Source organism: Cyprinus carpio, chromosome A12 (assembly GCF_018340385.1).
Source record: "Cyprinus carpio isolate SPL01 chromosome A12, ASM1834038v1, whole genome shotgun sequence".
In the NCBI taxonomy this organism is placed as follows: Eukaryota; Metazoa; Chordata; class Actinopteri; order Cypriniformes; family Cyprinidae; genus Cyprinus; species Cyprinus carpio.
The window spans coordinates 26,111,375-26,123,874 of record NC_056583.1 but is presented as its reverse complement, the minus strand read 5'-3'; the positions used below and the strand labels follow the sequence as shown (position 1 = coordinate 26,123,874).

The 12,500-nt window shown below is 30.9% G+C and overlaps 1 protein-coding gene across 1 annotated transcript in view; it reads right to left on the bottom strand.

The window, feature by feature from the left end:
* The window catches only part of zgc:165653 (uncharacterized protein LOC100006671 homolog), a 22,220-nt gene that overhangs the window by 6,454 nt on the left and 3,266 nt on the right, over positions 1 to 12,500 (bottom strand). The window contains 11 exon segments of the mRNA XM_042768210.1: positions 3,049 to 3,199; positions 4,192 to 4,339; positions 4,540 to 4,774; positions 5,360 to 5,448; positions 5,557 to 5,642; positions 6,876 to 6,957; positions 8,875 to 8,953; positions 9,035 to 9,122; positions 9,190 to 9,276; positions 10,794 to 10,913; positions 10,985 to 11,099. Coding sequence (XP_042624144.1) covers positions 3,049 to 3,199; positions 4,192 to 4,339; positions 4,540 to 4,774; positions 5,360 to 5,448; positions 5,557 to 5,642; positions 6,876 to 6,957; positions 8,875 to 8,953; positions 9,035 to 9,122; positions 9,190 to 9,276; positions 10,794 to 10,913; positions 10,985 to 11,099 — 1,280 coding nt within the window.

Genomic DNA, 12,500 nt, shown 5'->3' with positions numbered 1-12,500 from the left:
CAGACTCATGATGGCTAATGCAAACAGATAAGCTCTTACAAATGCATTATAGTTTACATTTATATTAGACAGCATTAGGGTTTAACACTCTTATAGGACACAGGAATGTAAAGATAATATTTTAGGGTTTAAAACTCCCAAAGCATCCTCCGTAATTTAACTGTCCAACAGAAAGACATTTGAAGTTCCGTTCAAAATCACGATATCCAACAAGATCATAATAGATGTACTGAAATTCCACAAGAATCAAACAAGATTCTACACTAAAGTTCCATTTAAAATAAAATCACCAGGTAGATTCTAAAAATTACGTCTTGAAATTAAAATATGATTGTTTTGAGAAGGCAAAAAGTCAAATTAAGAGACAAGGCAAAAAAACTAAAGAAGCAATTTTGCAGCATAAACTGCAAAAAATTATTTTCTTACTTAGTATTTTTGTCATGCTTTCCAGTGCAAAAATCTAAACATTTTGAAATCATTTTGAAAATCAACTGAAAGTCTTGTTTTCTGAGAAATGTATAAAAATATGGGGTCAGAAAAAGCAACTTAATTCAAAGGGAAAACTTTATTTTTCTGACCCTACTGTTATTTATTTCTATTTTATTTTTTTTAAGTAAAAACTTAATTTTGATTCATTTTTCAGAAAACAAGACTTAATATCTTAAGTCATTTTGCTTGTCCAGTAAATGTATTTTGATTTGTGAATGCTTAGAACTGCTTTTGGCAGAATGAAATGCAAAGCTGACTGAATCAAATGTATCAATACAAACAAACAATCTGAGTACGGTCGGTCAACTTGAGCATCCTTTTAGGAGTGTGCCCTTAGGACACATTTAACAAGATTCCTATAGACGCTCATGATGTTCCTGATGGCAGCGGCACCTGTTCTGATCGAGGTGTTGACAGCGTTTCAGAGCAGATCAGAGGAGCTGATGTAAGCGTTCAGATGCCTCTGTCACTTTGACGCACTGAAATGAACAACTGAACGCAGCTTCTACAAATAGAGCGCTGAATATATACTGAGGTGTGTGTGTGTTTCCTGGTACAACACTGACTCATTGTCACAGAGGGAATCTGACAGCTGGTCTGACTGCATTTAGAACAATAGAAACCCAACTCTGCTGCCACATTCACTTACCTCTGCAGCCGGGAACACATTTAAAACACTCGCTGCTGTTTTAAACACAAGGCATCTCGAGAAAGACGCCAAACACATGTTCAGGTGGTTTCTTTATAGAAATGAACACAAGTGGGGTCAAGACACCACAGATGAATAGGGTAAACACTGAAATAATAGATTTAAAAAAAAAGTATTACAAGTTTTCTAAAATGCTATGTTTAAATATGCAAATTACGTGTTATCTAATTAAATATGCACTAATTTGCATACATTTCCAGAACACTGGATAAAGCCAAATTTAAAATTTCTTGTTTGATTTTGTTGCCATATTAAAGCTAAAGGTTTTTACTGAGGGGATTTTGGATTTCTCTTTTTATCATATCATAAATCAGAAAATACTCCCAACAGACGGAAAACAAGTAATTTTCACGGTTTTTAGGAATAAAATGCTGTATAAAACCAGGCGAATGATATACGAACAAACCCCTCAGTAAAAACATTCATAATATAGATAGGAATAAAACTGTAAGTTTTGGTGAATGTAAGTACAGCTGAAATTAAGAAAAAAACTTTTAAAGATATCTATTGCAATTGAAATCTACAGACAGAAATAGATAAAGTGCAATTAAAAATAAAAAAAGCTCTTGAATGTGTATTTTGGATGTTTTTCTTCCACTAGTCTGAAATAAGACATGTTATGGAAGCATAAACATTGAATTAAATTATACGTTTTCTAAAATATAATAATTTTTAAATATGCACAATGCGTTATATAATTAAATATATGCACTAATTTGCATACATTTGCAGAACATTGGATAAGGCCAGATCCAAAATCTTTGTCTGATTTTGTTTAAATATTAGAGTTAAAGGTTTTTTCAGAGGGGATTTTGAATTTCTCCTTTTTATCACTCTATAAATCAGAAAATACAGTCAACAGACCGAATAAAATGCATTTTCACCATGTTTTTAGAAGTAAAATGTCATATAAATCAGTGTGAATGAAATATGAACAAACCCCTCAGTAAAAACCTTCAGAACATAGAGAGGAATAAAACTGTAAAACCTGGTGTATGCATGTGCTGCTGAAGTGGAGAAAAAACTTTTAAATATATGTACTGTAATTGAAATCTAAAGGTGCAAATAGATAAAAGTGCAATAAAATAAACACTTAAAAGTGTCTTTTGGATGTTTTCATTCTGCTAGTCTGAAAAAAAGGCATGTTATGGAAGCATAAACATTTAATTAATAGATTACAAAAAGGTTTTCTAAAATGTTATGTTTAAATATTAAAAAAATCATTATCTACAGTAATTAAATATGCATTCATTTGCATACATTTTCAGAACGCTGGATAAAGCCTAATTTCAAAATCTTTGTTTGATTTTGTTGACATATTAAAGCTAAAGGTTTTTCCAGAGGGGTTTTTGCATTTCTCTTTTTATTACTCCATAAATAAAAAAAAAATACTGTCAATAGACAGAAAAAAATACATTTTCACCATGTTTTTAGAAATAAAATGTTGCATAAACCAGAATGAATGACATATGAACAAACCCCTCAGTAAAAACCTTCAGAATATTGAGAGGAATAAAACTCTAAGTTTTGGTGTATGTAAGTGCTGCTGAAGTGGAGAAAAAACTTTAAAAGATATGTATTATAACTGAAATCTACAGCTGCAAATAGATGAAGTGCAATAAAATAAACTCTTAAAACTGTCTTTTGGATGTTTTCGTTTCACTTAAATACTGAAATAACTTGTTATGGAGGCAAAATGGACCAGTGAATGAAAAATAAAGTTTTTGCCTGTAGTGTCTTTCCTTAATCCATGTTATAAGCAATAGCTGACAGTTAAAATCAGGCTGTCGCTTACATGACCCCAAACCTGCAGTGTAACACCATGAGGAGCAGACAGGAAGTGGTCATACTTGAGTTCCTGTGCTATGGCGGCGATCTGCTCCACTCTGTCCTGATGTGCTGCCAGGTCACTCTCAAATGCCTCATGTTTCCGCAGCAGAGCTCTCAACTCCGTCAGGGACGCGCTCTCGTAATCCTTCAGAGTCAACAGCTGATCCTTTCCTGCAGTGCACACACACACACACACACACACACTAAATACACAGCTCAGAGCTCTTTAAAACTTTTGCATTGGGTCAAAAAGCTGCTCCGTTGCACTGCTGACAAATTTAAGGAAGAGTTCTGGCAAAATTAAAATTCTGCCATCATTTACATCATGCATGCATGCAAATAAAAAAAATTGAATTAAATAAGCATCATAAACATCAGATCTTTATTCCTTTATTATTATGTAGGATTATTATGTCATCATCTCTTACATCTGATTTTGCTTGTTCGTCATTTGAATTTAGTTGCTTTTTTGGAAGACAAGAATACATTGTATATTAAATAGTAAAAATTTAATATTTATAAAAAAAAAACACAAAATAAGCATCATAGACATCACATACAACATTTATCATTATTATGAATATTATTACTATTATCATATTGTATTATTATTATGTCATCATCTCTTACACGTGCATATTCAAATGCAGCTTTCAAACTTGAAAGTGATGATGCTATTGCTATTTATAAAGACTTTATAAAGATTTATATATTTAGTATTTAAATTAAGTTATTATTTCTTTCTTTTTGGAATAAAAGAACAAAATATTTGAAGAATGTATATTTATATTTATATTGATATGTTATTGTTTTATATTAACCTCATACAAAAAAATGTATAAATAATTATTATTTAATAAATAAATAAATAAATAAATAAAACAAACATCACATCTATATATATACTGTATATATATATATAATATATATATATATATATCTATCTATCTATTATCTATCTATCTTATTATTATTATTATTATTATAATTATTATTATTTCAATTATCTCCTACATCAGATTTATGCTTGTGCATATTAATATTTTTAAATGATGCCAAACACTTTCTAGAGTGGTCCACAATGTTCATTTTTGGGTGAATTATTCCTTCAAAAGTGTTTAGGTCAGGTGTTTGTTGCCGGTGTGTGTCCTGCAGTATCTCACCCTGTGCCCAGCTCTCGTGTGTTGCTGCTTTCTGCTTGAACTTCTCAGCCAGGTGCTCCACACGCTCCAGACGCCTGATCTCAGTGAGCAGCCACTCCTCATAACCCTTCTCAGCCTGATCCAGACCCTGCCACGCCGCCGCGATGTCCTGCACACACACACACACACACACACACACACACACGGGTTATGGGTTAAGTTGATGTCAGGATCTGATGACAGGATCTGTGTTTTTTTTTTTTGTGTGTGTGTTTGTGTGTGTGTGTGTGTGTGTGATTGTGTATGTGTATGTGTGTGTGTGTGTGTGTGTGTGTGTGTGTCTGTGTGTGTGTGGTGTGTGTCTCTTACAGACACCATCTTCCCCTCGGAGGGCATGAACGCAGGTCTGTGGCTGATGTGGAGTTTGGTCTGCAGTGTGTTGAAGTTGATCTCCAGCTGACATTTCTCCTGGACTTTGGGTGGTTTGTGAATGCGGCGGTAGTCTCTGAAATCCTCCAGCTTGCGTCTCATGGCATCCACTGTGTTCTCAGGGGTTCGTTTCTCCAGCCACGGCGTGGTGCGACGGATCCACTCCAGCAACTGCAAGAGACAAAAGAAACACACACATATAAACACTAGCATTCAAAAGTTTGGGGTCAGCAAGATTTGTATTGTTTTTAAAATAAGTCTCTTCTGCTCAACAGGGCTGCATTTATTAGATCAAAAATATTGTGAAAATTATGAAATATTATTATAATTTAAAACAGCTGTTTTCTATGTGAATCTCTATTAAAGTGTAATTTATTTCTGTGATGCGCAGCTGTATTTTCAGCATCATTACTCCAGTCTTCAGTGTCACATGATCTTCAGAAATCATTCTAATATGATGATTTGCTGCTCAAGAAACATTTCTGATTATTATCAAATGTTGAACACAGTTGTGCTGCACAATATTTTTGTGGAAACTGATACATTTTATTTTTCAGGATTCACAGATGAATAGAAAGTTTAAAAGAACATTGTTTATTTGAAAAAAACAATCTTTTGTAACATTATAAATGTCTTTACTGCCACTTTTGAGCAATTTAATGCATCCTTGATGAATAAAAGTATTTTTTTTTTTTATTTATAAAATTATATATATATATTTTTATTTTTTATTTTTTTTTTTGTGTGTGTTTTTGTGTGTGTGTGTGTTTGTTTGTGTGTGTTGTTCATTTTTTGGTTTTCTTTATTATTTCTAAGTAATTTTCTGGTTCTATTAGCCGCCGTTTCTGCCTATAAACACACCGATGTCACATGACTTCTGTACTGCCTTTGAAATTACCCATGATGCATCTGTCTCTCTTTAATCAGATGCATAGCTTACAGTTAGTGCAGAAGTACCTGTTCTGCTCCAGCAAACGCGTGATAGAAGCAGGACACATACGTCATGATGGCCCGCTCGTCAGGCTTCGGGGTGTTAATGATGTCTGGAGCACAGAGAGAGACATACAGTCACACACACAAATACAAGACATATGCTTAAAACACTGCTTAGCCTTAAACACGATGATCTAAGTGAGTCCACCATTGCACACACATCAGAGGGGAATATTTGCATTGCATTCTGGGATGGATTGCTGAAGGCCGTCAGGTCATGAGGTGCATGATAGTAACACGACACGCAGACAGCTGTGTTCGCTAAATCTGCTCCTGAGTTCAGCAGGACGGTATTGTTGTATAATAATAATACAGCAGTCACGTGACACGTGCACTTTTAGAACGTGCATTTAAAATCTTTAAATACGTGATTATTTATTTATCACAAAGCTGCTGACAAAATCACACACCTGCTGTTGCATATTCAATATTAATGCATCAACAGGGTTATTATCGTTAACTAAAACTAAAATAAATGTTTCTAATAATAACATTTAGTAATAAACAACCTAATAAGCATGACAAAAACACACTACGAAATTACTAAAATGTATATTTTAATATTTTAAAATATTGTTAAAATATTTAAAAATTTTATGAAAATGAAAAACAAAATCTAGTTGAAAATACTAATAAAAACTATATTAGTGATGCTAAAATAACACAAAGGGGAATATTTAATATTTTAAAAAAATAATATTTAATATTTAATAGAAAATGTAATATTTAATAGAAAAAATATTCCTGACGCCTGAAAGAGGGTTATTATCATTAACTAAAACTAAAATTAAAAGCATAAAAGTCATTATTTGAAACAAATATTTACTGAAATAAAATATTAAAAAACTTAAACTTATTTTATTTCAGATAGCTGCCAATGCGGCATTTTTCATTTTCTTTAAAGTTTAACTCGAAGTGCTAAAATAACTCAAATTAACTCAACTAAAACTAATAAATAAAAATGAATGAAAACTATATAGAAATATTTAAAAAAAATACTAAAAATGACAAAAACGCAACAAAATTACTAAAACTTTAACTAAAACAAAATATTAAAAATAAAATCTAATTTAAAGTATTAACAAAAACTATAATAGTATATTAATGATACTAAAACTGCAACATTGGAAAACAAAAGATGCAAAAAATACTATTAATAAAATTTTTTAATATTTATTAAATATGAGTGTTTATAATAAATGCATTAATTTGATATCAGTATTCTGTCTTCATGTACCAAGCACAGAGCGATCAGAGCTCATGATCCTGTAAGGTGTCTTTACCTTCAGGGTCCAGCATTTTCGGGATGTCCAAGTGTTTCTCTGCGATTTCTAAAGCCAGACTGAGATTTCCAAGATGATCGTCCTGCTCGGAGAAAACCAGAGCAATGAAGCGCACGGCTCATGATGGGCTCGTTTGAATTAATCACAGCACTACATCCGTACAACATTTCAAACTCATTTAAGTGATTAGCAAAAGCCTCTGAGAGGATTAGTATAGTTAACTAAAACAAAAACCATCAAAAGCATCTGTGTTACAATGTTAAAATATAAACAAAATATTTGTTATTATATATATACATATATATAACAAAAATAAAAAAATCAATATAAAATATTTTTTTTTAATTTAAATTTTTATATTTTTTTTTTTTTTATCAATTATCTTAAAATTTATTAAAAATAATGGTCTCGATGCTAAAATATCACTGTCTCCTGAAGTGCTTTTGTTCTTGCAGGCTGAGATCAGTGTTGCCAAGTCCTCAGTTTTACCTCAAAAATGGGCAACTTTTACACTGTTGCCGCGGGTTAAAGCGACCCCCCCCCAACACACACACACACACACACACCTCTGACAAATGTAAAAGGGAAATGGAAAATTGATAATTTGCTAGTTTTTTAGTTTTGATTTTTTTTTTTTTTGTTTCTGGGAACTGGGTTGAAGGTTGAAATTAGATCATGACGCTCTTCATGCGACGCCTGTTAACCAGTTCTGGTTTCAGACGCGGTCTTCAGGATTATCGGTCAGTGTGAGGGATCCCGTTAAATCCTGTCCGGTCATTCAAGCAGTTCTCGATGATCAAATGACTCGCATCATTCAGAGCAGAGAGAACGATCAGCTCTGACAGAACATCTGTGACAGAAACCTGCCATCATCTCTCAGTCTTTAGCAAAACCACCCTGGAAAGAGTTCTCATCCCTCAGTTTGGTAAAAGCACAAATAATGTGCATTACAGTCTGAGGTGCAGGAGATTTTCAAATCAGAAATGTGAAGCATGTATTTTTGTTAAAGCACTAGTGTCTAAGACTATAACCAGAAGTTTGTTACGATCAGTAATTAGAATACAAACGGCATCCTAAAACCAGGGTCATTATATATTTATAAAAATATTAAAATATTTTTGGTAATTGAAATAAAACTGAAATAAAATAAAATATAAATAATAGATGAAAAACTTATTTCAGTCATTTCTCATTTTCATTTAGTTTAAGTCAAAGCACTAAAATAACTGGAAATAAAATTAAAAATTAAATAAAACAAACAAACAATTAAATAAATACTGACGTTAAAATAAATGAATCTTAAATAGCAGTATTTTAAAAATAAGCAAAAACAAAAAAAAATTGACAAAATTACATTACAAAATTATAAAAAATGTAACTAAAATTAAAATGAAAACTGAAAGTATAAATATAAATGCCAATTCAAACTATTAATAAAAAATATAATAGTATATGAAACAATTAAAACATTGTAATTAATTGAAATAAAGCTGAAATAAAATATAAATATTAGATGAAAAACTTATTTATTTTAGTCATTTCTGAATTTCGTTTAGTTTAAGTCAAAGCACTAAAATTATTGGAAATAAAATAAAAAAAATGTATAAAATAAAAATGTATTAAGAAATTAAATAAAGAGAAAGAAAGAAATTGAACTAAAACTAATACTTAAATAAAAAGTAAATTAAATATTTAATAAAAAAAATTAAAATTAAAATTAATAATAAAAAAATATATTTAAAAAATGAAAAAAGTTATAATAATAAAAATAACAGTATTATTAAAAATGTAACTAATATTTTAAAATTAAAAGGTATAAAAATAAAAAGCTCATTTAAAATATTAGTAAAACTATACTAGTATACTAAAACAACATGCCTTAAAAAGAGTGCTGCATGTAAAGTGGTTTGTGTGGATGATTTTGTAGGTGAGTCTTCTGTTAGTTAACACACACACACACACACACACACACACACACACACACATCTCGCGCAGAGACCTTCTTGAGTTTGGCGTAGTCGATCAGGTCGGGTCTGTGTCTGTGAATGAGTGCACAGAACGCCAGACCGTCCTTCCAGCTGAACCAGGGAGAGCAGACTTTAGCAGGACGAAAGTCAAAACAGAGCGTGTGAAATAAACTAGATGTGCATGTACTGTACCTGCAGTGGAAGTTCTGCACGTTGACGTTCCTGTACGGAGCCGTCTTCCTCTGACACCACAGCAGGAGCCCTTCTTTAGCCGAGGTTTCTGACAGAGAATCAGGGTTAAACATGTGTTGGTCTCATGAGATGCAGTCCGTGTGAATCTCTCTTACCCTCCACTGAGATGTCCTGGATGGCGAAGCGCAGGATGATGGTCCAGATCATTCCCAGAGTCATCTTCACATTCCCATCGACAATCTCTGAGGATCCAACAGACACGCTCCAGTTTGACATCTTACTAGCTTCATTCATGCAAATAACTGTGCAATAATATTACACGGTAGGCCCTTTTAAAAGTATTAAAATACAGTACATGCATAATTATTAGGTATGTTAATTTTCTGATCATATTTTCTTTTTCCCAAGCACATAATAATACAAAATTAATAGCAGTTATTAAGATTGATGTGGTTTGGAATTGGTCAAATGTGCTTGGGAAAAAAAAGAGATCAGAATTAGGATATTTTACTAGCTTAATTCATGCAAATAACTGTGCAATAATATGACATGGATTTTTTTTTAAGTATTAAAATATTTGCATTTTATTATTTACATTTCACTTTATTTATTGATTCATTTTTTTAATATATATTTTACACTTTTTGAATCCACTTTGCATTCCATTTTTTTTTTTTTGTGTTGTTAGTAAATAATATTATTTATTATTTTTTTTTTTTTATATAAAATTTTTTTGAATTTTAAAAATATAAATATTTAGTAATAATTATTTTTTTTTAATTACAAAAGCTCATGAAAAAAATAGCTCATTCAAAATATTAATAAAAACCATATATATATATAGGATATATATATATATATATATATATATTATATATATATATATATATATATATATATATATATATATATGTCATATTTCAAATAATAATATTATGTTGCTCTGATTAAAAAACAAAGTAAAATACATATATTTTTAAATATTAATTAATTATTTAATTTAATTATTTTTAATATTATTAATTATTTTAAATATTTTTTAAATATTTAACAATTTAGAAAATTGATTCTACCCTGTATAATATTTCCTTATTCACAGTTATTTGCAAAACATGCTGTAATTATGATCAGACACATTAGAAGAAACGTTTACATAATCCTCAAATCATTAATCGAATTCGGATTGAACTCAATCAAATCAACTCAAATCAAATTGAGTTCGCAAAAATCACTCCTGAACTGAATCAAAAACCTATGACTAGTGAATCAAATTGAATCAAACTGAATCAAACTGATTCACTGTCTACCAAGAGATTGAATCAAATTGAATCAAACTGAATCAAACTGATTCACTGTCTACCAAGAGATTCAGGATTTAAAATGCAGAATGATGTTCTTTCATATTGGATTGTTGTTCTTTTGTGTAATGATTGTTGATCTGTGTTTTGATTGTTTATTAGGATTTTAATAAATTCTTTCAGAAAATGAAGCAGAGTCGTGTTTCAGGAGTTTAAGCAGAGTCGAGATACGAGTTTAGCGCCTGTGACTGGAGAAGCGCATCTTTCCCTCCCTTGTCCAACTTGAGCAGGATTTTAATACATTTAGAAAAATGCATCAAACATTATCATCAGAACGTTCCTGCTTAAAAGCCGAGTTATAGCCCCGATACGTTTACCTGGCAGTCCAAGTGTTTAAAGCTGTTATTTTCTTAAGTTCTTTTTTTTTAGTGTGTTCTTTCTCGTCAGTGTATCTCTCTCACCCTCGGCGCCGATGGACACCAGCTTCACTCCTTTGCTGGTGATGTAGTCCAGGGCTTTGTTCACATTGGCGATTTTGTGGAAGCGCATCTTTCCTCTGTCCGGTCTGGGAAGCCTTTCACCTGGAGGGAAACAAACGGTCAGCGAGAGACCGAAGAACCTGCAAACGTCCTCCTGAGGAGCACAGACGTACCTGAGATGACCTCCAGCAGCAGCATCAGCTTCAGCCCGTTCCTCAAATCCTCCTCGATGTTCTCGATCTGCGTTCCTGCTTTCCTCAGGTGAGAGTTACACCAGGCTGTGAACGTCTGACACACACACACACACACACACACACACACACACACACACACACACACTGTAGTGTTCACTCCACATTCTGTCATCTATTCAGAATAATTCTTAAGTGTTTAACATTTTGGTTCAGGAACAAAAAATTCTGTAAAAAATTAATATTTAGTGTTCAAAGATGATTTAGACACTTTACAGACTGAAAAAAAAAAAGAAAAAAAAAAATATATATATATATATATAAATGAATATAATATATATTATATATATATATATATATATATATAATATAGATATATAATATATATATTTTTTTTTTTTTTTTTTTTTTTTTTTTTTTAACCCGCGTGATGTTTGTTATTGTAAATTACATGGTAGAAATCAAAATTAAAATATTTGAAATTAGAATTAATATATAGAAATTAGAATATAATTATTTTAATTTTATATTTTGTTTTGTTACTTTTTAATTAATTAAATTATATATATGTAGTTAGATATTAGTCCACTTTCCATTGCATTGATTGTTTATATATATATAAATAATATCTTAATATTAATAAACTTTTTAATTATTAAATTAAAATATTAATTATTTCATATTAAAATATTTCCATTTTATATATTTTTTTACATTTTCTTTTATCTACTATAAGATATATATATATATTATATATATATATTATATATATATATATATGATCTATATATGAAGTATAAATGATATTCCACATTGTTTTATGTATATTTTAAAGAAATATATAATATACTTTGCGGAGAGATTTTATAGGGGGTTTTTAGATTGATTTGCTGACTTTTTATATACATTTAATTTAATAACAAAAATTTACAAATATATAATATATAAAATAATATATAAATAATAGCCCATATTCCATTGCATTGTTTTTTTTTATATATATATATTTTAAATCATTTTTTGAAGTTAAAAAAGATCTTTGGAGTACATTTTACTAAAATTTCAGTTTTTCTGCCTCAAAATTTCATATTTAATTCCATGTGTTTCTCACAGTTTCTTTGTAGCAATTTACAAGTAAAAAAACTGTTTCTACATCACATTTATTGACTTCATCCTGATGAATTGCTGGTGTAAAGTGTGCAACTTATTTTTGGATTTTCTCACCTAAAACAAAAGCAGCCTAAAACAGTGAGTGAATGACTATTTGGCTAAAGGCTGAGATCAAAACAAAAGCACGTCAGAATGTCCTTCCTGTCAATGACAGCCGCTCTGTTCCTCATAAATCACACGTGTCCTGAAGCACATGCCAGAGGAAAACCGCGAGAGAGAGCCGATGACAGCCGCAGTTTGGCATCAGTGCTGCATTTCAGCCGTCGCTTCACAGAGAGAGCGGAGAGGCGCTGAGATTAATCACATGCACAGAGCCACACATCACATC